Consider the following 27,269-nt stretch of genomic DNA (forward strand, 5'->3'; position numbering starts at 1 on the left):
TGCTCCAATGTCTTATGGTCTCATGCACACACCAGTACCTCATTAAGTAACCACACCACTGACAATTTATGTGAATCATTTCTTTCTTAAAAACTTTAGATTATTTCCAAAATATTGGAATTTCAGAAGTAACATTGATTCATGTATGATGCTCGCTCAAGAAAGTCAGAAGCAAAACAGAAGCAGCAATGCAAACCATTTTCACAACTTCACCATTGTGCCACAAGACTTGGAATATGATCATTTGATCACTTTTCAAAGCAGAGCCACAAGTCAGATTTTTTTTTTATCATTACAATAGCTCATTGCTTTGCTCCTCAATGAATTTTTAATCTCAACTTTGGACTTCAGTTCCAACAGTTCCAACACGCTCGTGCACATCTTAAATCTAATGCAATTCTCACTCTTATGAGGGCAAACATCATACTTGCAAGTTAATCCCTAGCATCTGTCAGTTCTAGTTATTTAGTTATTCATAGTGAAACATTAATTGAGACTAATTGAGATGGAGCGATAAAAAGGTGCTTCAAGAAATATCACCAGAGGGAACTTCTAATGGTCTCTTGGGAAATTATGAAACATACATTTTATTTTCTCTTAGAGGTAGATAGAATAATAACAACAGCAAGATAAATGGTTCCTGCAAGTCTTACTGGGAGTAATTATCTGTTGTCCATTTGTTTAGTATATAATCTCTCGCCTTGAAGACTTAGAAATATACAAAACTTAAGTTTAATGTTTCCTTCAGTTGAATGCACTCCAACACTGTTGAGTAAATTCAAATAAATCCTCTTGACCAAATATCTGCAGGGGCATGATTCATGAAAATGCCCTTCAAAGGGCATTTCCAATCATGCAGAAGTGAAACATGTTTCTTTGATCACAAGCAGACAGTGACTGAGCCCACTCTGCCTTGGTCACAGCTATTATCCAGGATGATGTCACATTCGACATCATAATTGGCAGGTCATGAAATGAGATGTAGATCGTGTCAGACACTGAATACCATGCTCAGCCCAGTTGTCAGGTACTCCTCCAATCCTCCTTTATATCTTGCACTTCCTGGATAGCCCATATGTTCCAACCCGCCAATTCAAATTAAAAATTCAACTTTATTCCTTATCCGCACTCTCCACTCCCACCCCAAGTCCATTATTACAATTTGGCCATGCATACCCTCCTGCCATTAAGGCCACAATGGTGATGACTACTTATCAGCATCCTGCAATGCAGCATTTTGCATCCTCCCACGTACCAGGTTCCCACCATTTACTGAATTATCCCTTCATCACTGCCTTTTATCCGCCACATCCCAAGCTGCTGCCCAATATTTCCAACATCAAGATACCCACCTGCCTAACACAACAGTATCCTCTGATAACCACCCATGATATTCATTTTGCTAATCCTCCACGACTGACAATGTTCCACCCTCTGGCTGACCTGGATGGACAGCCTCAAGTGATGACAGACAACAATCTATGAATTCCGACTGCATGCTCTGTACTGCAGGACAATAGCTCACAAGTTAACTTCAGAATAACAAATTTCAGCAGATTTCTACACTATAAACTAAAAAGCAGTCAAAAGTGCTTAAAAACTTAATTTTAAATTTTAGTGATTCCCATAAATTTTTCAAACATTGGTTATAGATTGTGAAATACTGGCTGCATCTAACATTTTCTTTTTGGGGCCAAGAAACCTTGTCATTTCATCTTCCTCCCAGCTGAGGGCTCTTTGCCAGGTATTCTGCTCACTCCACAGGACTTGTTGTCCACTCTCTCCCTTTCTGACATCCCAAGTAGATTAAATTCCTATCTAATACTCTCTTAAGAAAACTATACTGCCAAATGGAAGTTAAAGTTTATCAATAGGATTTCTTGCCCATTCATTTAACTTAATTTATCTTTGGCAGTCCTTTGTCCCAGCCACAGATTTCAAACCCCTGCAGTTAATTCCATTCCCCTTCCTAATTATTGCCTCAAAATAAATCAGACTCTTCACATGCTTGGGCTGGGCTACAGACATCAATCTTTCCATCTCTCATTTAGTCTGCATAATCCCATCTACCTGACAGTAACTACAGTCCTCCTTTGCTGGTTGATTTGTACATGCCCCCATTACCACCAGACCTAACTATTCACCTTAGTGGTAGCCCATCCTTCTCTCTTCAAACTCTGAAGTATAAAAATCTTTCAAATGTATCAAAGTTGCTTGCTGTTAATCCATTGTCACTCATCTCACCATCTTCAAGAGAGTCAAGTATAAAGTCCTAGCTTGTATCTCTAAATGTGGTTTTGCTCCCACCATCTGCAATCTCCCACCATCCACAAATACAATACTCCTCAGATACCATCACTAATGGGGAAATGGCTGGGATTTTTAGCCAGAGTAGTACTGGGGAAGCTAGGGAGCTAGGGCCTGCTGGTCAGAAACAAGTGTAAAGTCCAAAGTCTTTTAACAGTCAAGAACTTATATAACATTCTCAATGTAATGAAACATCTCTCAAGGTTCTTCACAGAAATATTATAAAACAAAACAGGAGACTGACCACATGTGGAGCAATGAAGTCAGGTGGCCAAGTGTTTAGTTAAAGAGCTAAGTTTTAAGAAATGCATTGAAGGAGGAAAGTGAGGAGAAGTGGAACAGAGTAGGGAGGGAACTCCAGGATGTAGGACCTAAATAACTGAAGGTACAGCCACTAATTACAATAAGCCAGAGTTAGAGCAAGATAGAAGGTTATGGATTTGAAAGAAATCACAAAGATAGGAGAGATGAGGCTGTGGATGGATTTTAAAACAGGAATAATGACATTAAAATCAGTTATTGCTTAACCAGGCAATGTAGGTCAGCGAGCTCAGGGCGATAAAAGGAACAGGACTTGCTGCAGGTTATAGTATGGCCTGTAAATTTTTGAATGGCATTGGGATTATGCAGTGTAGAATATAGGCAGCCAGCCTAGAGTGTTTTCAAATAGTCATGATTAATATTTACATTGCATTACAACACACTGGCACTGACTACCCAAAGTTATAGTAGAGACCACACGTAGAAGTTAGTCCATTATTTAACACCTGCTTCTGACGCCAGTAAAAGATACCTGAAATAACTCCCCAGAGGCCGGCATCCAATCACTAAGTCATCCTTTACTTACATGTGCATAGTTCTTGACAGTGGTTTGGTTTCCTCAGAGCCAGCTCTCAGGATGAACAGAATCTTTGACATTCCTGTTTGTATCGGTAAGCCAGGGCTCCCTGATTGGGGCTGTTAGCCTGGTTCAAATCAGGGAACTCATTCTATGAGATCCACTTGACATCCTTCCAGATAGAAAGGCCTGTTCTTTCTCGTATAGCCTCTCCTGGGGTGTTTTCGAACCGAGTCCTGTTCCTCCCACTCAGCCTCGGATACGGGTGGCATATACCGGATCGTGGCGTGTCTCTTGTGCCGATAGCATCTTTCATTACCATTTCAGACACCAAGGTTTGTTTGAAATTAATTGGAGAGGGAGAACCCACTGGTTCAGTCAGCCTTTGCTCCTGCTCCATTTGAGAGTTTGTAGCTTTCATGTGTTCAGGACCACCTCTCTTATACAAACTTTGTATGTCACAGGACCTGACCTCTCATCGGCCTTGCCTCTTACCCGTGCAGGGCCATTTCTGTGGTTTCGGCACCAAACTTGATCTCCTTAAGAAAACTATCTCCCTCGATTAGAGGAGTCTTGTGGCTGGCATTATTGTTCCTGATGCCGTTTCACCCTGTCCCCATGCCTTGAAAGATTAGATTTAACCTGATGGAGTCTTCCCCCCATTAGCGACTCTGCCGGTGCTATGCCTGTAGTTGCATAACGGCTGGTCCGATAATCAAATAGGAACCAGAACAGTTTGGTATCAAGAGAAGCTGCAGGCTGTTTCTTTAAGCCTGCCTTCAAAGTTTGGACTGCTCTTTCCACTGGACCATTGGACGATGAATAGTTTGGTGTTTTCCTTGCATGCCAAATGCGACATTAGAAATATAAACTACTCTGCTTGTAAATGATAGCCCAATGACTGTGACCAACTGTTCTGCGCACAGTTTTGCAATTGTCATCCCCACGTTTTACGAATGAACATTATGCACATCCAGCCACAGTACCTGCCAGCAAAGGTATCCACATTTGCTACTTGGCCATCAAGATGGCGTTGTAATTGTAAGTGCTTAATATTACAGCCCACCGCTGAATTCAACCAGAGGTTATGAGCAGCACAGCCTTGTCCTCTTTGAATAGCCCTGAGAGAGGCTTGTGGTCCATTACTATTACAAATTTACATCCATAAAAGGCATTGGTGGAGCTTTCTCACATCAACAATGACCCCAAACCTTCCTTCTCTACCTGGGTGCATTTGTACTCATATCAGCCAAAGTCCAGGAAGCATACATTATTGAAAATTCCTCTGCATCGAGCCATCTGTGAGCCAACACTACCCCAACACTACTTCTGATGTCAGCACGACATCTCGCTTGAGATTATAATGTGAACACCTTAGACGATGATCGTTGCTTCTTCACTTCACTCAAGGCTACATCTTGGTTGCAAGACTATTTCCAAGGTTGCCCTTTTTCAATAGTAAATGTAAGACTGCCAGGATGAAGGCCAGGTTACGTAAGAATTTTCCATAACAATTCACTAATCCAAGGACACACTTAAGCATCTGTATAGATGTGGAAGGTGGGACACCTTGGAACATTCTCACTTTATCTTCCAATGGATGCAACCCAGTCTGGTCAACTCTGTAGCCTAAGTTGGTTACTTGGGGTGCATGGAATACACATTTTTCCCTTCTAAGCTGTATGTCTGCCTTGGAGAAATGTCGATGGATTATGTTCAAGTTCTCCAAGTCCTCGTTATTGATCTTCCCTATTGTTAACACATCATTCAGATAAATTGCGACCTGGGGTAGATCTTTTAAAATGATCTCCATCGTCCACTGAAATATGGCACAGGCTAACGATACATGAAATGGCAGTCTCGTATGTTGGTACAAACCCTTATGGGTATTAATTGTAGCATACTTCTGGGAATCCTCATCCAGCTGCAATTCAGCTCCTGACTTCCCAAAGTCTGTCTATCATCTACAAGGCACAAGTCAGGAGTGTAAATATTCCCTACTTGATGGATGAGTGCAGTTCCAACAACAAACTTGACACCATCCAGGACAAAGCAGCCCCTTGATTGGCACTACATCCACAAGCATCCACTCACTCCACCGCCGACGCTCACTAACAGCATTGTGTACTACTTAAATGATGCACTGCAGAAATTCACCAAAGATCCTCAGGCAACACCTTCCAGACCCAGGGCCACTTCCATCTCAAAGGACAAATGCAGCGCATATATGGGAACACCACCACCTGCAAGTTCCCCTCCAAGTCACTTACCATGCTGACTTGGAAATATATCACTGATCCTTCACTATCATTGGGTCAAAATCCTGGAATTCCCTCCCTAATAGCATCATGGGTCAACCCACAGCAGGTGGATTGCAGCAGTTTAAGAAGGTAGCTCACCGTCACCCTCTCAGGAGCAACTAGGGGCAGGCAATAAATGTTGGCAGCCAACAAAGCTCACATCTCACAATTAAATTTTTAAAAAATTAAAAGTATGTATGGTTCTTGTCCAGCTTTGTGAAGGACAGCACCCCTCCAGATTTGTGTATAAGTCCTCTGTGTGAGGGATTGGATATTTAACCAGCTGTGAGACACATCGATATCAACCTCCATTAGAACCAGTGGCCATTTAACCAGATGTTTACTTTGATTGGCTCTGATTTGGATGTTCCTAAGCAACATTGTGTCTCTTCTTTATCAAGATGGTGTCTAGCATGATTCATCACATAAATCAGTTACACCTTAGTCCCCAAACAATACCCAGTGTTTCCAATCAATGGGCACCATCAAACCAGCTTTTCAGTCTGTATGCTATATCTGGGACAAATAAAATGTAACACCTTTAGATTCAGAATTACTTAGTCTGTGCAATTCCTAACGCATTTAAGATGCAATTTACTTTACATTCAAGGTTGTTTTCAAACCTCAAAGAAAATCAGTATCAAACTATAAACATAATTAACGGAAAGTTTGCATATACTGTACCATTACTCATGTTTATAGGTAGGCTCAAAATACAATTATCATTTTTAAACATATAGTTAATTAACTAGTGTTACAGAAGTATGCAAAAAGTAAACATTTTTTAAACCAAAGAATTCAACAAGGAACTGTATGCTGATACTACGAACACTGACAATACTGCCAAAAGGTGTTAATAGATGTACGAATGTTTGCCATCATTTTCAAAATGAAAAAAGGGAAAAGATTGTTTTTAAATTAATGATTTTAAAGTTATACAGGAATGAACATTTTTAAATGTCTGTGTAATTCATAAATAGAAATGTTTGAAAAAGACGTTTAAGACTTTGAATGTTTTGCCTAGAGATAGTGGGGTCCATGTGATCTCATAACCGTTGACTTGAACAATACCAATGGGAGGCAAGTCAAAACGAAAAGCAAAGTAGCCAGAAATGAAGGAGAACTAGGCACAAAGGAGAGCAGGAGCAGAGAAATTGGATGGTGAAGACACATACAAAGAGAAACAGACAGGGACAGAAAGAGAAACATTTTTGGGGGGAGGTAATGAAGCAAAGCAGAAAAGAGGCAAGAGCTTTTGTGGTAATGTGTGAGCTGGCAAAAACACAGTCTGGAACATAGAAAGCACTGTGAATGGCTCGGCAAAGCTGAAGAAATAGGTATTTTCCCACAAGTGGTGAAACTGTGATGTTATTGGTTGGTTATTTGAAAAGGAATTCTTGGAAGCTATACCATCAGGATAGTCATGATCAGAGTGAGAGACAGCTCATGGAAATGAGTCTGACTGATGTCTTACTTCTGAATCATACTTCTGAAACTCAAAGGAAAAAGCTGCAGTGGGTAGTATTCCTGATCTACAATATGCTGTTCTCTAATCATGTATGGTTAGAACTGTTTAGCTATGTAGTACAACATTTATGTGTGGAATGATACAAATGCTTCTGGTTGCACAAGATATATCTGTATTGTATTCACTATTTAAATTGAAATTTATCCTTGTATTTGAATTAACATCTTCATGTTATTTCACATGTAATTTGTATTGTTTCTGATTCGATAAAGTAAAAACTACAATGAAAGACAATTTTGTTGACATTTTGAGGTCATTCATTCTGAGATCATTCAATAAGATTATTACTTTTGATTACAGTTTTCTCACAGGGATCATAAAAAAACTAAATTAACAAAAGCACAAATAAATGTCAAGCCAACAAAGTGAAGGAGCTTTTTCTGAAGTGAAACAATATTACAACTGTTACCAAAAGCAAAAGATAAAGAACGAAGGATGGAATATCATACAATTAATGTCAGTCACCAGGCATAATTAGAAGTCAACACTGGTCTGGTTTTGGGGCTATCCAAGAGACCGAATTGAAGAATAAGATCAAAATTAATTATCAAAGTGCAACCGTTGTTTTCGATATAATAAAGAGTACAGTTATACTTGTTCCATTGAGTGCAGTGACAATGATTTTGGAGTGACTGGAACGAGTTTGGCTAGGTGTATCTCATTGAGTATGGGTTCCCTGATTGTCCCAGGTTAACAGCTCCAATCAGGGAATCCTGGCTAACAGATATAAACAGGAATGTCAGCGGTTTTGCTCACTGTAGGGACTGGCTCTGAGCTAGCTGGTCAGTGTCATGTACTATGCACATGTAAATAAAGGGTGACTTGGTAGGAGATACTGACCTCTGTAAAGTTATTTCAGTGGCAATGAGAAAAAGCAGTGTACTCCTGAAGAAAATTTGCTCGCAATAGTAACCTTTGAGTTGGGGTAAGCATTTCTGGCATCTGTTATTTGAGAAGTTTGACTCGTTCAATCTTGCCATCGAAGACTGGGTCCAGTATGTGGAAAGAATGCTTTATTTTTTCCCAGGCAAATGCCATTGGGCAGATGAAGAGCAATGATTAAATCTTCTGACTGCTTGCAGACCCACAGCATTTTCAGTTATTAGGGCTCTAAATTTCCCTGAGGCACCAAATACTGAAACCTTTCAGGAATTGACCAATTTAGTTAAGAAATATTATGACCCCAAATCTCCTCTAATTCTGAGACATTACAGTTTTATTCAGCAGTTTAAGAACCAGGGGAACCGACATCAGGGTTTTTGACAATGTTAAAATGACTGCAGAGGCATGTGATTTTGGGTTAACCTGAATGAGATGCTGAGAGACCATTTGGTATGCGGGATTAATGACATAATCATGCAAAAGGAACTATTAGCTCAAGCCCAACTGGACTTCCAAAAGGCACTGCAACTGGCTTTGTCATTAGAAAATGTAGCAAGTGGAGCATGTGAGCTATAGGGTATCCAAATGGAAGTGGACACCCTCACCTCTCTGACTGAGCTTGGGGAACATCACTTGAGTGTAAGCAAAATCAGAGTCTCAATCATTGTGGGCGGCACGGTGGCACAGTGGTTAGCACTGCTGCCTCACAGCGCCAGAGACCCGGGTTCAATTCCCGCCTCAGGCGACTGACTGTGTGGAGTTTGCACGTTCTCCCCGTGTCTGCGTGGGTTTCCTCCGGGTGCTCCGGTTTCCTTCCACAATCCAAAGATGTGCTGGGTCAGGTGAATTGGCCATGCTAAATTGCCCATAGTGTTAGGTAAGGGGTAAATGTAAATGTAGGGGTATGGGTGGACTTGTTGGGCCGAAGGGCCTGTTTCCACACTGTAATGTAATCTAATCTAATGTAATCTAATCATGGCATATCCTGAGCAGATGGACTCGATTCCAGCCTCAACCAAATGGCTAAAATGTTCTTCAGGATCCAAGCATTGTAGTTGCTGCCAGTATGCAAATTCAAGACAGCAAAGGAGTCCTACAAGGTCTGACTTGAGAAAGAAAACTCACAGGCTAGTATCTAGGAGAGTGCACACCCTGGAAAATCCACCAATATGTGATTTGGAGCAGTTAAATTGTTCAGCAACATTCAAATCAGAACCAATCAACAAAGAAATCTGGTGAAATGATCACCCAGTTCTAATGGAAGTCAATACCAGCACAACTGTATCAGTGATCGCAGAACCAGTCTTTCACGAGATTTTCTCTGGAATCGAGAGCAAATTTGTGCAAGATCTCAGCCAGACTGAGAATGTATATCAGGGAACTATTACAGAATAAGGGTACATCTTTGGTTCCCATCTCTTCCTTTAATTGCAGAGAGGCCAGTATCCCATTATCAAGTTACCTTTATTTACTCAGGCACAGTGTATGCACCCTGGCCAGCCAGTTCACAGCCAGTCCCTGAAGTGAAGAGAATCCCTGTGACTCCTGTTCATATCTGTCAGCCAGGAATCCCTGATTGGCCCAGTTTAACAGCCCCAATCGAGGAACTCATACTCAGTGAGATCTACCTGGCCAACCTCATTCCAATCACTACAGGCTTAATATGCTTAAAAGTCAAATTTCAACTTTCCATAATCACTTTAAAACATTTCAGAACAAATTAGCACCAATGCTGGCATGCATTTGCGTACATGGACTTATCACAATCTTTCAAATTAGTTATGCATATTTCACATTCACATTATATTTGCTGCAGTTAAACATTATTTTAAAAGTAGCATATTTTACTTACATGTTTTAAATCATTTTTGAACTGTTTGATCTCGTAATTCCTTGAAATTTTTGGTGTAAATAGTGTTGCTCCATGCATGTGACTGACTATACAGGTGGCCGTTCTACGACCAACACCACTTTGTCCTGCTAGTAGCAGCGAACCTCCAGGGCAGCTCAGTACTCGGTCAATTCTTGCCATGAAATCCAAAACTTCATGGAAGAGTAAAATATTCAATTCTCTATTGTCTCTACCATAATGAACGATTCCCTATTAGAATAATTAGAACGGTGAAATTGTAAAACGATGTTGGGCAAAATGTGCAGAATACAGTGGTTGGATAAGACAAGTAAAGAGTAAAAGTCATGAGATAACTATTAGAGTGAAAGCATCAATTGAGTCTGTATTGACGGCTCTTTACCTAAACACCAATTTTACATGAGATAAGAATGATTAATACATTTTTGCAACATTAACTATTTCACATTGAAAAGATAAGGGGTCCAAAGTAAGTCAAGATAATCACTGAATATTTAACCATACACGTTTTGCCTAATGTAAGTCCCATCTGCTTCAGAAGTGTGTAGAAACATCCCTGCACAAGTTGTTTGGAAAACACAAGCTAAGTTCCTTAGGTGATGCAGTGCCTTGTCTCTTGCTCCCAAACTTCATACCCCTCCCTCATCTTTGGTGGTATTGCATTACTCTCATTGGGCTTTGCATGTAAACAGATTGATTGGAAACACGGCAGATTTACTGGTACTGAATAACACATGAAAAGTAACACGCACGATTTGGGGTGGAGATTTTTTCAGGTGTGTGTAATTGCATTTCTGGAAATAAAATCAGAGCTCAGTTTCTCGGGGGTCTGGTGATGTCATGGTCAGGTCCTTACCTCTGAGGCAGAAGATCCAGGTTCATGATCAACCTGTTCTGCAGGTGTGTCATCAAAATAAATAGACCTGAGTCCCTGATTTGCATTCTTACAGGATTCAGCATGCAGAGTCTTCCCACTTTCCATTGGGGGCCTGGGTGGGCAGTGTTTGTGGTTTATTAATGAGTAAATTGGGTGATTTGGTTGGTAATGCATTCTTAAAATGAACAGCTGCGTTTCTCCTCCACCAATGAAATTGTTATTTGAAATTTTCTAAGTTTCCTTTAAAATTTTGATTCATGTGCTCTTAGCAAGTTGTCATTTAAATTTGTATAGTTTGTTCTATTAAAAAGAAACAACTGGGTTTTTCCCTAGTACAAGGATGTTGGTTTCTAGACAGGGAAGCAATCAACAAGGGAAAAGTGAAAACTTCTGTTTATGCTAAATTATAGGTTTACAATAAAATCCTTGTTAATCTATGAAAGCCTTTTGCAGACTAATTCAGTAAATGGGTGGACAGACTTTAGGGAGTCAGGAAGTGAGTTACTTGCTGCAGAATTCCTAGCCAGATTTTGCCACTTTTGGATATGGAGTGGTTCAGTATCAGAGGAGGCCATGGATGGTGTTGAACATCGTATCATCATTGTAACATCATTAGCAAACACCCCCATTTCTGATCTTATGATGGACAAAAAGATAGTGATAAAACAGCTAAAGATGGTTGAGCTGAGGACACTATCCTGAGGAACTGCTGAGCGCCAACAACGATAATCCTCTTCCTTTGGGCAAGGTATAACTCCACATCGTGAAGAATTTAACAAAAGGCCTATATGGTCCATAAAGTCCTCCACAAACTCCAAATTATATTGATAGCACCAAGGTCTATGTGGCAGCCCCCCAACATGGTAGACAGCCCACCTGCTGCTGGTAAACTGCAAACTATGACATGAAAAGGGCCATAATTGACTACTTATGGTCCGTGGGTAGGAGAGTATTCTTCAACCTTCTGTGCTGCTAGTAAAATGCCAGTGGCAGTGGGAAGAACATTCATACAGCAAACCCATAGTCCCATATAATTTCAACCCTTACAGTTCTGTCTATAGTTCCAATGCAACAAAAAGAAATCACAAAATTCATTCTAAAATAGACTCCACAATTCAATCATAAAACTTGCAATTTGAATAGATTATTGATAATGGGTGCATTTAGAGAAAACAGTACCTTTTGGATAACTTCTCTCAAATCAGAAGATCTTAACTTTCCCAGCATTTTCCCATATGGAGGTAAAGGTTGGTCTGGAGCAGTCACAGAACCAGCTTCATGTCTAGCTCCCCAGGTCACATAAAAGAAATCTAAAAAAAAAATGTTTTTTTTAACCAAAGGAATCACTTCTGGAAAAAAATTATGAAATTTGTTTGGATACAGAGCAGAGCAGAGCTTTAGGAGACCAATCACAATTGAGGCCCGTAAGATTAAACAGAATCTTTTCTCAATAACAAAGAAAATAACCCTTACATGAAAAATAAATCCAATGATAGCACTCATTTATTCAGTTTCAACTTGAGGTTAACTATTGCAGATACAACATAATATAAATACACTTAATTGTCCAAGAACTATTTTGCAAAATCCATGTCACTGAAATTGCACTGTTGGGTAATAATGCAACTGTCTCAAATACTTCACTATTTTATCACTTATAAACAGGTTGATAACTTATAAATAAGCTGATAAATAGAATTACCTGTCATATTGTCCAGCAAATCTGATCCCCAATCTCCTCGGATTACTGATATCAAAATGTTGTCAAAAGCAATTAGATTCTTGGATCCCACTATACGGTCACGGAATAAGCGATGCGCCTCATAAGCAACAACTTCTAGGACGTGATCCACTGATTGTTGTGACTCACCTATAAATAATATTGATACTTGAATTTGAAGTATTAATGTAACACATTTGTAAGATATTGACATTTGATGTTCCATGTACAGTAATTACTAACAGAAATATTAGAAGATAGATTAGGGTATAGGTTAAGTATCAGGTTTAAAACTTTGACACCAATAGTCTATGTTGGAAAAATTAAATAAACAAGACAACGATAAAAATAAAACCTCAGATAATTAGATGTAATAAGTCAATAAATATAGAAAAAGGTAATAATTACTCAGTTTTACAGAATCCGTAGATTAGCAATTAGTCAAAGAATTGTTACACAGGCTTTCTTAAAAGAAACTCAGGATTTATTGCTAATCTTTAGCTGGAATGGTAGGATAGGCCTTCCACTCAATTCATATAATTGAATGTTTTGTGAGAATACTTCAAATTACATTAAAGGTCATGCACATAGTGTGAGCTTGTGTCATATGTTGGCCAGACCAGATGGATTGCAGACTTCTTTCTCTACAAGATATTTATAAATCAGTTGTTTTTTTTGGTGATAATCCAGCATCTTTCACAGTAAATTTCCTGTTAGTAGCAACAGATTGATTGAAATATATATTCACAATTTGTCATTGAGAGATCTGAACTCAGGTAATCTATTTTGCTGATTTATAGCCATAAAAATATATCATAATACCTAAATAATTGACAAAAACGGGAAAAGTCAAAACAGATTCAGACTTTATAAAAAGGTCATCACTGGAATAAAATGGATGTACATTTCATTCCTTCCTTTATACTGTAGTGCTCCCAAATCTATAAGCAGTTCCACAATTTATGCAATTTCAATGCAAATACATACCTGGTAACAATTTCTTTTTTTACAGAGCTTTGACATTTTATCAAATCTCAAAAATTGCTCTCCATTTCATAAATTGAAAATTACAGCAAGGTGGCAAATTACAAAATATCAAGAGATATGTAGAAAAATTTAAACAGAATGCCCAGGATATTGCTTACATCAGAAGACGTGAACCTCACAAACCTGTGAGCATTACCATCTAGAAGGACATCTTCCTTCTTCCTCTCTTCACCAACATCCAGCTGGGTGAGAAAGGGCTTGCCATTTTCCATTGTTTTCTATTCAGTTGTAGCCAGTGGATCACCTGCAATGGTTTCTCATTCCATTCTTGCATCATTAATTTTCATGTTTTCCAATGATTTCTCCATGACCCAACTAGCTCCTCATCTATAGGATGCCACTCAATGACAAAATCTGAAGATGTAGCATTGATGTTGTCCAGATGCACATTGATGACATCTAACCCTACCTCACCATCACCTCTCACAAGCACTCCCATTGTCTCTAGGCTGTTGGATAGTAATCAGCAATTTATACCAATGAAAAATGTCGTGAAGACCAAAAGCATTGTCTTTGGTCTCTGTCATGCACTCTATTTCCTACATGGCTTCAACCCATTTCCTGTGCAAATGTCTGAAACTGAACAGACTGTAAGCAACCTTGCTGTTATACTTGTACTTGATTTAAGTTTCAGCCCTTACAATTGTGCAATCACAAAAATGACCTATTTCCGCTGCTATAACATTATCCAACTCCATCTCTGCCACAGTTCAACTGTTGTTGAGGTCCTTTATACATGCTATTGTTAATATTTAGACTTGAAACAACAGATGGCCTCCTGGCTAGCCTCCAATATTCTATCCTCTATAAACATCAATCCTCCAAGAGTCTGCTCCTTTGACCTAACTGTCACCAAGTCCACGTTCACAAATCTACATTGTCTTCCTATCATGTAATAGTAAATTTAAAGTTCTCATTCCTCCTTTCAATCTGTTCAAAACCTTACTTCTTTTTATCTCCGTAATCTCAGTCAGCCCTATAACCCTCCGAGATATCAATACTACTCCAATTCTAGCATCAAGCATTCCTGATTTTAATTGCTCCAAAACTGGTAGTCAGGCTTTCAGCTGAATAAGCCCTAAGCCCTGGAGTTTCCTTCCTAAACATCTGCCTTTTGCTCTCTTTCATCTTTTAAAAAGCTTCAGAAAACCAGCCCTTTCAATCAATCTTGATCATGTCCCCAGTACGTACACATTGCTGAATTTGACTTAAAATGATGTTTTACAACACTCCTATGAAGGACTTCTTTTCTTTTGTTAACACAGTCATGGGATTTGGGCACCACTGGCTAGGTCAGTTTTTATTTTCCAACCCTAACTGCATTTGAGAATGTGGTAACAAGTTGCCTTCTTGAACTGCTACAATCCATATAGTGCAGTGTCAAAAGTGCACATGGGCAGAAACATGAACACACAAAGAAAATACTAATGGTAATGATAAGGTCAAAGCTGTATTTACTATTAATGAATAACAAAGTAGCATGACACAGAAGTATAAGCCTGAAGACAGTTCTTGACTTTGTTTTCTCATCGACCAGGCTGTCTTCAATACAAATGCATACTGTAGCATCAGCAACACAATAAAAGTTGAACTGCCAATGTATGCAAGTGCCTCTGTGCTGGAATGAAACCCTTCTCTTAACTGAAACCTGATTGTGGCTCTTCTATTTCTACTTTGAAATCCAAATAATAACAAAATGCTTAAAAGTTACCTAACAGCAGCAGGCATAAATACACTAATCTCACCTGGTGAAATACATTTAGAGAGAAAAGGAGGGCAAAAAGGGATATAAATATTATTAAATTAGATTCTTACCTTCCTCAAGATCATATCGGAATAATCCAAGTACCCACTGAGTAAGAATGCATGGGGTAAAAAGGTAATGACTATTGTCATCCACTGTAAACTTTGTTCGAACCTACAATGAATAGGAATACATATATCAACCAAATAATAAAAAGCTTTTTAAAAACTGAAATGTAACACTCCAAGATTTTCAAAGTCTTTGCCATTTTGCTGAATACCCAAGAAGGTATGTCTATGATATTAGTTTCTAATAGCCTTTATCAGAACTAAGGCAATCACTAATGTGATAGTTCTGCGATTATGTTATTTTCAAAGTGTTTTGACTACAAGATGTAGGATCAGAATTCAGCCATTACTCAACAAGATCATGACTGAGCTGATAATCCTTAATTCCACTCTCCTAGCTTTTTGCCATAAACCTGGATTCCCTTACTGATTAAAACACTGTCTATCTTAGCCTTGAATATGCTTAAGGATCCAGTCTCTATAGTCTGCTGCGGTAAAGAATTCCACAGATTCACTACCCTCTGAAAGAAGATTTTTTTTCTCGTCTGTCTTAACTGGGCAGCCCTTTATTTGGAAATTATGGCCTTTGGTCCTAGACTGTTGCACAAAAGGAAACAATCTTTCTTCATCTACCCTGACATGTCTCAAAGAATCTTGTTTGTTTCAGTTATCGCACCTCCAAAAAATAAAGGTTAAAAGCATTCTCAAACATATTGTAATGAAAAAGAATAAACCTGCAAGGAGCAATAATTTATAATCAATAATTATAACAATGTGGAAAATATAAAATCCAGTACTATACACAGTGGTCAGAACCCTGAACGCATAGACTGTTGCCAGGAGTTTGCCTCAATATAGTGACAGGAACAGAGGCAGGCAGCTATGCAATTTTGCATTGCAGAGTCACATGCCAGTTCTTCAGTACCACTACAACCTGAATGCCCAGAGGTAGGACTACAAAAGCAAGGGCTACCTGCCTGAATGTCCACACACAGTCTATTCAAGCAAGTAAAAGGCCAATTTTCAGACTCTGGCTACCTAATAGTTATAGAAACAACCAAGCTAAGGTGGTCTCTTCGTATGAGACCAGAATATTAGCACTCCAGGCAGTCACTAAGATCCTCCCAGCCCTATGTAGCCACATAATCTACAAAGCTGTTGTATTGATGGCTTCATATTTAATATTTTTTGCAGACAAGAGTTTGAAGATTTGTCGCTGCTTAGATTGTTTTTTCAAAGATCAACCAAATCAGTGGAACTCTTGAAAAAAACACACTGCTTGATAGTTACTTGACCTGTGATAACTGCTTATGTATTGATGAGGTTGCAGTTTGTGCTTTGAGTATTGCTTGGAATAGTTAATGGTCAGCCTGTCAGAGGGAAGGAGCTCCAAATTAGCTCTCTTGTTTCTTAAAACAAAACATTTTCTTATGAAACCTGATTGTACTTTTGAAGAGTGAGCAAGTTAGAGACAAAAAAACTGCAGTTGCTAGGATCCAAGTTAGACAAGCATGAGGCTGGAAGAACAAGGCAGGCAGCATCAGATGATGGAGAAGTCAACGTTTCAGGTACAACCCTTCTTCAGGACTGGGTTTGGGGATAAAGGAAGCTGCAAATAAAGGGGAGGGTTTGGATGGGGAGAGGGCTGAGTGGTGAGGTAGTGATAGGTGAACACAGGTAGAAGGTCAGTCTGGTCGATGGGAGGAATGAATCCAGTTGGTAGCTCGAAGGAAGGATCGGCCAGAGCAATGGAAGGGAGGGGGAGGGGCTGGAAAGGGAGGCAGGGGAGTGGGTAGAGTGGTTATTTGAAATTGGAGAACTCAATGTTGAGTCATCCAGGCTGTAGGCTGCCCAGGCAGAAGATGAGGTGTTGCTCCTCCAATTTGCGGTCTGATTCACTGTGGCAATAGAGGAGGCCAAGGATGGTCATGTCAGAGAGGGAATGGAAAGTGAATTGAAATAGGAGGTGACTGGGAGGTCAGGTCGGCCTGTGCAGGCTCATCTGAGATGCTCAGCTGAACGTTCCCTTAGTTTACGTTTGGTCTCATCAATGTAGATAACATCACTTAGGTCACACCGGATACAGTAAACTAGGTTGGAGGAGAGGAAAGGGGAATCGCTGCCTCACCTAGGAGGACTGTTAGGGGTCCTGAGCAAGTTACACATGCCATGATCACACAGCCTACTTTAGAGACATCATGTGAGAATGTCAGACCAATCGCCATCTGAGCATTTCAATCCTTATCCTTTTTGCCTTCAAAAACTAAAACTTATTAGCCAAAAGTGTTTTTTTTTCCCCAAAAAGTGAATCTCTCAGTTTTCTCCCTAGTCACGCAGTGGGTGCAATCAGTTGTGTGTTTTGGGTTATTTAGAGGGGTAAATATTTATATTTCCACACTACAAATGAAGTTGTATACCTTCATTGAATAAGTTTTGTTTTACAAACAAAAAAAATGATCATTTTGTGTTTATTGAAGAAACTTGGCTGATGATTTTTTTATTTAAAAGTGTAAACAATTCTTACTATACCTCCATGCCAATTATGGCCGAATCAGTCAGCACCCTCCTCTTATTCAGTATGAAAAATTGCCTTTTTAAAAAAAAACGCCAGTTTCTTGCTTCCTAGTTCTGATGCGTGCAAACAAAGTTTTTAACTTCTAGCCCTGTTTCAGCATTTAAATTTAATGCGTCCTATGAACCTAGAAAAATACAGTACATTCCTCCCATCTTGGTGGTCCAGCAGTTGTGCCTATTTTGTAATGAAGAAGTTATAAAGTTGCTGAGAAGGCACCTCAAAACCAAGGGTTATTCTTTCTACCTTGCCTTTAGTTAGCGGCTTCAGTTCTTTCAGTGCTGGAGGGTCAAAAATGGGCCAATGAAGGACAGTTTCCTAACATCCTGAATGAATGGTAAGCACACCATTAATTTTCCAGTTCAGGAATAACGATTGCCAGGTATCTGTTCCAAATATAATGTGGATCAGAACCCCACTTGATCCCATTTTGGGAGCCTGATCCAAAACCCAAAATCCATACCAACAGTCAGCTAGGAGATCCTGGACATCTTTAAAAGGTGCTGTTCATATGGAGATACATATTCACATTACATGAAAAAATAGTCAAAGTTCATGGGCAAACTTCAATATGGATTAGAAAGTATATCCTAGCTTTTCAGCCAACAAGGAGGTAATTCCAAAATAAAGGGCAAGTGGACGAATTTGAAACAGCAACCAATGATACAAAACGAGGCTGTAACTTTACACTAAAATCAAGATTTAGAAGAGAACGTTTGAACACCTGGTCTATGTGAAGGAGAACCTTAACATTACAAGTTATTTCACAGCTATTCACCTATAAAGTAAATATAACTTCTGAAAGGAAGTTACATGACAGTGTGCATTTTGCACACACTCTCTTGTACTAATTTGCTCTGGAAACTATAGTCTGGAAACTACATTTATACTTTGCATACAAATTCTTAATGCTTTGGTATGACAATACACTGTGTGAGGCTAAAAGGAACATGTTTTTTTTCTTTTTAACTCTTGTAAACGTTAAACAGATGAGGAAATACACATTAAGGTAGTGTATGCTTTTGGAACTTTAAATTGCATTTACACTACAGTTTATTTTTGATGCAAAATGGCTTCCAATAAACTTGTAATGGCAGAAAATACTGGAAAAACTTTGTAAGTCTGGCAGCATCAGTGGAAAATGAGAAACAGAGTTAACATTTCAAATCTGATAGAATTCTTCTTCAGCGTTGGATTTGAAACATCACCTCTGTTTCACCAGCATTCTGTTTTATTTCAGATTTCCAGCATCCACAATATTTTGCTTTACCTGAGTGATTAATTCAGTAAAATTGTATTGTGTACATTTGGAAATTAGGTCCAATCTGACTTTAAGTTACATTCACACTATGATTTTAGCCACACTAGTTCACTCAAAGGAATCTAGCTCTGATATAAAAGCACTCTAGCTATTCCACCATTATTTTATGATTTTGATTCATTATTCATACTATGTATTTAACTGAAGAGTTTTTTTGAAGTGCAAGAACTACCATTACTAGAGTTAACATTCACACACAATGTTAACTATTCTGCATTTTTTTAAAAACTAAGTTACAGAGAAAGGTGATGCAATTTGATTGTCCAGTCCTATGGCCAACACTATTTGCAGGAAATTTCTTTTAAGAAAATTCTAAAAACTTTGTCTCTTCCATGTCATAAAAAATCTTAGCCTGTGTGAGATTTAGAACAGTAAGTACCAATTGATTGATTATGCTTCCTAAATGGATTTTCAATTTGAAAAATGGCTCCAGCATCACTATCTTTGCTGGATATCAGTAAATTGTTCTCTTCAGCAGTGCTCAGCATTGAGATAATTACAAAATGTGTGATACATGATATTAAGCTGTTGCTATCACCCTTACATTTGATTACAGCAACCCCTTTTCCCATCGCACTGTTTGATTAGATTAGATTAGAGTCTCTACGCTATGGAAACAGGCCCTTTGGCCCAGCAAGTCCACACCGCCCCGCTAAAGAGAAACCCACCCAAACCCATTCCCCTACCCTATATTTACCCCTGACTAACGCACCTAACACGGTGGGAAATTTAGCATGGCCAATTCACCTGACCTGCACATCTTTGGATTGTGGGAGGAAACCGGCGCACCTGGAGGAAACCCACGCAGACACAGGGAGAATGTGCAAACTCCACACAGACAGGCAGGAATCGAACCCAGGGCCCTGGTGGTGCAAGGCAGCAGTGCTAACCACTGAGCCACCGTGCCACCCAAATTAAGTGAATTAAGTGATTTCAGAAGCACAATGGAGGAACAGGATTTGACCACGACCTTGTGAACTAAATCACTATCTGGCTTTCTGTGTAACACCACCATCATTAACCAATACCTACAACTCACAAACATCATACCTAAATACTTGCAAAATTCAAAAATAAAATCTCCATAGTATCATGGACTACACCAAATTACATTTAGCATTAAATATGTGACAAAAATAAATTGAGTGGAGCATACCTGTTCATATACTTGTACCAGAGATCCAGCAAGCTGGTGTATTCGTGTAGGACATGACCATGTAGGATGGTGCTTTAGATTCCTATGCAGCACAGGCTGTAGATACGCACTGTAAATGGCCTGAAGTTGCTCTCTGTCAGGATAGCTGAAATCAAATTCAATAACAAAAGACATAAGGGCTTTGTTACACTTTCTATGAAAGACTTTAGACCCTATTTTAATTACCCACCTTACCCCAACTCTGCATCACCCATTAGAAGCATTGAGGATGTGGATTTTGTGGCACATGTGGCTGTTCACCCTCACTTCCTGAACCCTCACCATTGAAATTTCTGTTTGTATCTGCATATCAGGAACCTGACCAAGGCAAATGGGATCATACAAAGTCCTACTTTATCAAAATAATACCTGCTTCCATTGCATTTAAGTGTCAATTTTCCTTGGACCAGTCAGCAAACCTGAACAAAACTGTTGTACAAGACCTCCTGAAGTGGTTTAAAAAGGGACACAGAACTGCAACTCTCTCAATTAGATGAGCCTTTGTTGATTAGATAGTGAATGGTGTTTCCAGTTTCTAGACCTCAATTCTGATATCTGTTAAGCCTTTAGTCAGGTGCCTCTATGTTTTAAGGGAGCTATTCTTGTATTTTTATTTTAAACAGAACAAGGACCAACAGCCACTTAAACTGCATTCCTTGGGCCTTGCCAAATACATGAGGTGTTGGGGCTGGGTGGGGAGGTTTAATGGAGCACACAGGAACTACATGTCACAGAAATGAAACAGTTCTAAAACTGACATGATATAACACCATCCGATTCCATGTGTTTCCAGAATTGCACTATAGTGCCATTAGATAAGCTGATCTTGACTTTCTGAAATTCTCTACCTGGTAAATACCAATGGTCTAACAGTGGTAGAACTGTCAGTATTCACAGATCTCAATATAGTTACAATTGATGAGACTCAAACCAACCCATTTTCACAGAACAGACCACACATGACACAATCGCATCATTCAACAATTTCCAAGAACATGGTTGTGAAGTAAGTTAAACCCAGGAAGCAGGAAAGTGCTGGTAAAAATATGCAAACATCCAAAGGCAAATGTCTAAGTGTTTCATAGAGCCAGATATCCAAACACTATTTATGTTGATCTATGGAGCTGTAACTAAAATAGACAAGGCTGATCAAAAACAGATGTGGAATTCAAAGTGCTCTAATAGACTATTGTTTTTAAGTTGATAGCAAAGTGGATGTTCATAGAATCATAAAATCCCTACGTGCAGAAAAAGGGTATTCAGCCCTTCAAGTCTGCACCAATCCTCCGAATGGCATCCCACCCAGACCCAGCCACCTACTCTCTCTCTATAATCGCACCTTTACCATGACCAATCCACCTCACCTGCATATCTTTGTACTGTGGGAACACCTGGAGAAAACCCATGCAGACACAAGAAGAATGTGAAAACTGCACAGACAATGACCCAAGGCTGAAATCAAACCTAGATCCCTGTGAGGCAGCAGTGCTAACCACTGAGTGAGTGCACAGTTAGTAACATGCATCAAATATAATTATTGCAGCAATAATCTGAGAAGCAAAAAATCTTGAAAACAATAATTGCATATCAAAGAAAGATGTAGTGAGGCAACCCTCACAACACTGAAAGAAAATCAAGCAAAGCCTTGTAGTTTTACTGAAAGTAGCATGCACTAGCCAATAAAATACAATTTCAATTGAATTATTTTGTTCATAAGCTATTGCTTTAATAATATTGCATAACTGCAATGCAATGAAAAGTGCTATGTATTTATGTCATTGAAGAAAAAAAATTCTTTGACTTACTTTATTGTACAGATCCTGACAATGGATGTAAATCTCGTTGTTAGAGTGTGTCGTCCCATAACACCGCCGACTGACATTGAAGCTACGATCTGAATATTTTCTAATCCAACCCACTCCAAATTTTCATCATAAAAGCCATGGTAGGTCAGAGCCTTTAGAATTTTGTTTTTGAGAAATCACAAAAGAATTATAAATATATATATTGTATATATAGTATTTGTACCTGGTTTTCAGGTGTAAACAGTACAAGTTAACAAGGTCGCCCCAATTATCAATATAAATATGTGTCAATTTAAGTAACAGATACAACTGCAACATAGATATTAAGTGCCAGGTTTCTTTTTATATTAATTAAGACAATTATCTTCCTTTTGCTTTCTATTAATAATAAGTCTGCCAGCATAATATGGTGGGATATGGTTCCACATCAAGATAGTTTGAAATGACAAGGCTCTCTATAAGCCAAGTCATTTAGGATTGGACAAGTTGTCTGCCTGACCAGGGAAAAGTAAAAATCATAACACTATTTTGCACTTCTGTAATTCATCATAGCTGACGATACCATTTATTGTTGATCCCTGAAAATCTGTGTCCACTGACTACCACATTGAAATAAACAGACTGTCACTTTTCCATCCTGTTAAAAACAAGCTTGAGACATAGAAGAAATTTAAAAAGACGGGACAAAATGAATAATGGTTACAATTGGCACTAAAATTACTTCAAAAGAAAATTTTTTAAAATAATTCTACCAGTTAAAATCCCTATTTTACTCCATATGATTTCATGAACTTTCTAATACTACATTATTTCAAATGAAACTAAAATCAGTTTATTTAAGCACTTCAGTAGAGAAAAAAGTAATATGCCACTATGCTTGAACAACATATTGCAACATTGGGCAACATTAAACAGAAACGAAAAAAAAGAAAAGCAATATATCCTCACAATAAATACATTTAACAATGTCCTAACCTGCTGCAGAAATGCAATAACACTGCTTGTACTCCATTTGTCTGGTCTGGGAAGGTTAATATCTTTCAGATATAATACCAAATGTTCACAATCCCTGGGCCTATATACACGGCCAGTGTTAGAACTTATAACCATGCACGTCTGACTCAGCTTTTGCAGAATATGTTGAGGTGAAGTCTGTGCACTACAATGAATTGTTGCAATTTGAGTGGATCTGAGCTGAGAGAAAGCATAGCGAAGAAGCATCCTGAAAGTAAAAACAAAATTAGTTAAAATGAAACTGTTCAATACAGATTAACGTTTCCCTGATTAAATTTCCTTTTATAGGCACAAAAGAGCAATTTTAATTTTCTGGAACTTCCTCAACGAAATAATCAAGCTACAAGTCCAATGATAAAAGTAACAGGATGAATACTTAGAAGCCCTGCTGTGTGGAAACAGGCCATTTGACCCAACAAGTCCACACCGACCCCCCCCCGAACAGTAACCCACCCAGACCCATTCCCCTACTACTCTACCCCTAATTTACACATCCCTGAATACGATGGGCAGTTACGCATGGCCAACTCACCTAACCTGCACATCTTTGGATTGTGGGGGGAAGCCCATGCAGACATGGGGGAGAATGTGCAAACTCCATACAGTCACCCAAGGCTAGAATCGAAGCCGGGTCCCTGGCACTGTGAGGCAGCAGTGCTAACCACTGAGCCACTGTGCTGTCCCAAAATATGCAATTTGACTTACACATGCTGAACATCACATTTTAACTACCTGCATACTTCGAACCTGTCCATGCAAAAATCAACAAATGAGTTGTTTACCATCTTAACAACTATGAAGCAAGATAACAATAACAAAACTGTCTTTCCAGGTACAGAGGATGGCTCAATGAAACAGTAGATTACACTTTCATATTTGGAGCTTAGTTTACAGTGCTGTAAACTGTAGCAATGGAGCAATGAAGCAAGATAAACTATATTCAACTGCACTTAGAAATACTGGATATCTTAATGTTAAGGTGGCTCAAAGCAACTCACTCTTCTTGTAGGTCTAACATGCCATAATGTCTAGTAAAGCAACAAACTCATGAATAAACAACATTCATTGAACATAAACCTCTAGTGTCAGATATCACCATACTGCTTGAAGATTTAGTTAAAGCAATAAACAAGGCAACATTATTATCTAAACCACATTCTCTGCCAGAATAAATGAAGCAAATTCACTTACAACCGAAAAGGAGAATATTTGTATAGCGATTTCAGGGTAACAGTTCACAACATGTCATTCGTGAATTTCAGAATTAAGTTAAATTAAATTGGATAATATTCCAAGTAAATTTCTTAAATGAATATAATTGGAATCTAAGTCAGTTACAAACAACTAAAATTGCAAGTTGATAAACAATCACCCTTCAGATATGAGAATTCTGGAGTTTTCAACGCGATCAGCAGCACAGCAGCCTCCTGCATAACTTCTCTTCCCCCATATTCTTTTTACAAATATATTCCAACAAAAGTAAAGGTTTCAAGATACTACAGCCTTTAAAAAAAAATCCATTGCTTTCAACAAGTCATCATGCACAGAGGGTGGTTTGAAAATTAATTAAAAATACTTCTCTGATTAATGCTTCCTGCAAGCAAGGCTTCAGCTGATTTTGAAAAACCAATGAATTCAAACCATGAACCAACCAGTCAGTGGAAATTTTAAGATTACCCTTTGTAAACAGTCACACCTAGTTCCAAATTTGCCAATAAGAGGAAATATCCTCTCTGCACCTACGCAATAAAGATGCCTCAGAACCTTATATGTTCCCCTTAAGCTGTCTCTTACACTTCTAAACTCTGGTACATACAAACCTTGCCTATCCAACCTTTCCTCATAAGAGAACACTCCCATTCCAAGTAATAGACCAGTAAATCATGTCTGAACTGCCTCCAACACACACACTTCTTTTCTTAAATAAGGTGATCAATACTGTGCAAAGTACTCCAGATGCAATCACGCCCGTGCTCTGTACAACTGAAGCATAAACTCCATACTACTGTATTCAATTCTCCTCATGATAAATTATAACATTCTATTAGCTTTCATTACTTGCTATATGAGTAGATTAAATCAGATTCCCTACAGTGTGGAAACAGGCCCTTCGGCCCAACGAGTCCATACCAACCCTCTGAACAGTAACCCACCTAGACCCATTTCCCTCTGACTACAGCACCTAACACTATGGGCAATTTAGCATGGCCAATTCACCTGATCTGCACATCTTTGAACTGTGGGAGGAAACCAGAGCACCCGGAGGTAACGGGGAGAACGTGCAAACTCAACAGAGACAGTCACCCGAGGCTGGAATTGAATCTGGGACCCTGTCCCAGTGCTAACCACTGAGCCACCGTGCCACCCAATATATGCAAACTAACCCAAGGACACCCAGATCCCTCTTCATCTCAGAGCTCTGCAATCTTTCTCCTTTCAGACAATATACTATTCTTTAATTCTTCCTATCAAAATAGACAATTCCACATTTTCCACACTACATTTCATTTGCCAAATCTTTGTCCATTCACTTTTAACACAGCTATATCTGCAGAAACAAGGAATTATTAATGATTGCATAGTGAAGAGAATCCTAGATAGCAGCAATCATAATGTGAGTGAATTATATTCAGGTTGGAATGAATCAAATTGACTGAAGTCTGTCATCTGTGATGCTGAGGACATTGAAAGGAGGCAGAGATGGATTACTCACTCAGCACTTTTGGCTCAAAATGGATGCAAATGTTTCAGTTTAACCATTTGCACTAAGGTCCTTGGCACCTCATCACTGATGACAGTAATACTTATGAAGCCTTGATTTCATGTTAATTGTTTAATTGACCATGGCAAGACTACACAACTTAGACATGTTGGTTGTGGAATAATTTAGCCCTGTCTATTCCATGCAGCGTAAACTGTTGGGCATGCAAGAACGCCTGTGTTATATGTTCTCCAGGTTGACACTTCATTTTTAGGTATGCCTGATACTGCTCCTATCATGACCTTATGCATTCTTCACTGAAGTATAATTGATCAAGAGTGATAGATCAGCTTGGAAACAGGCCCTTCGGTCCAACTCGTTCATACTGACCAAATATCCTAAACAAATCTAGCCTATTTGCCAGCATTTGGCCCATATTCCTCTAAACCCTTCTATCTTGGATTAGAAATTGGCTAGCTGAAAGAAGACAGAGGGCGGGGTTGATGGGAAATGTTCATCCTGGAGTTCAGTTATTACTGGTGTACCGCAAGTATCTGTTTTGGTCCACTGCTGTTTGCCATTTTTATAACTGACCTGGATGAGGGTGTAGAAGATTGGGTTAGTAAACTTGCCGATAACACTAAGGTCAGTAGAGTTGTGGATACTGCAGAAGGATGTTGTAGGTTACAGCGGATCATAGATAAGCTGCAGACCTGGGCTGAGAGGTGGCAAATAGAGTTTAATGCAGAAAAGTGTGAGGTGATTCATTTTGGAAGGAGCAACAGGAATACAGAGTACTGGGCTAATGGTGAGCAGAGGGATCTCGGTAACCATGTACATAGATCTCTGAAAGTTGCCACCCAGGTTGATAGGGTTGTTAAGAAGGCATATGGTGTGCTAGCTTTTATTAGTAGAGGGACTGAGATTTGGAACCATGAAGTCATGCTGCAGCTGTACATAATTCTGGTGCGGCCATACCTGGGGTATTGCATACAGTTCTGGTCACCTCATTGTAGGAAGAATGTGGAAGCTCTGGAAGGAGTTCAGAGGAGAGTTACTAGGATGTTGCCTGGTATGGAGGGAAGATCTTATGAGGAAGGGCTGAGGGACTTAAGGCTGTTTTCGTTGGAGAGAAGAAGGTTGAGAGGTGACTTAATTAAGACATATAAGATAATCAAAAGGTTAGATAGGGTGGATAGTGAGAGCCTTTTTCCTTGGATGGTGATGGCTAGCACGAGGGAGCATAGCTTTAAATTGAGCGGTAATAGATATAGGATAGATGTCAGAGGTGGTTTCTTTTCTCAGAGGGTATAGAGGCATGGAATGCACTGCCTGCAACAGTAGTAAACTCACTAACTTTAAGAATATTTAAATGATCATTGGATAGACATTTGGACAAATATGGAATAGTGCATGTTAGATGGACTTCAGATAGGTTTCACAGATCAGCGCAGCATCGAGGGCTGATGGGCTTGTTCTG

The 27,269-nt window shown here is 39.1% G+C and overlaps 1 protein-coding gene across 2 annotated transcripts in view; it reads right to left on the reverse strand.

The window, feature by feature from the left end:
- Positions 1-27,269, reverse strand: part of dync2h1 (dynein cytoplasmic 2 heavy chain 1) — a 571,463-nt gene that overhangs the window by 386,645 nt on the left and 157,549 nt on the right. For both annotated transcript variants that reach the window (XM_072577509.1, XM_072577508.1), the window contains exons 44-50: positions 23,050-23,296; positions 22,075-22,226; positions 20,231-20,375; positions 15,185-15,287; positions 12,305-12,472; positions 11,782-11,912; positions 9,708-9,956 (exon numbers count right to left, since the gene is read on the reverse strand). In XM_072577509.1, the coding sequence (XP_072433610.1) occupies positions 9,708-9,956; positions 11,782-11,912; positions 12,305-12,472; positions 15,185-15,287; positions 20,231-20,375; positions 22,075-22,226; positions 23,050-23,296 (1,195 nt within the window). The remainder of the gene's footprint in view (positions 1-9,707; positions 9,957-11,781; positions 11,913-12,304; positions 12,473-15,184; positions 15,288-20,230; positions 20,376-22,074; positions 22,227-23,049; positions 23,297-27,269) is intronic.

The sequence above is a fragment of the Chiloscyllium punctatum genome, chromosome 9 (assembly GCF_047496795.1).
Source record: "Chiloscyllium punctatum isolate Juve2018m chromosome 9, sChiPun1.3, whole genome shotgun sequence".
NCBI lineage: Eukaryota > Metazoa > Chordata > Chondrichthyes > Orectolobiformes > Hemiscylliidae > Chiloscyllium > Chiloscyllium punctatum.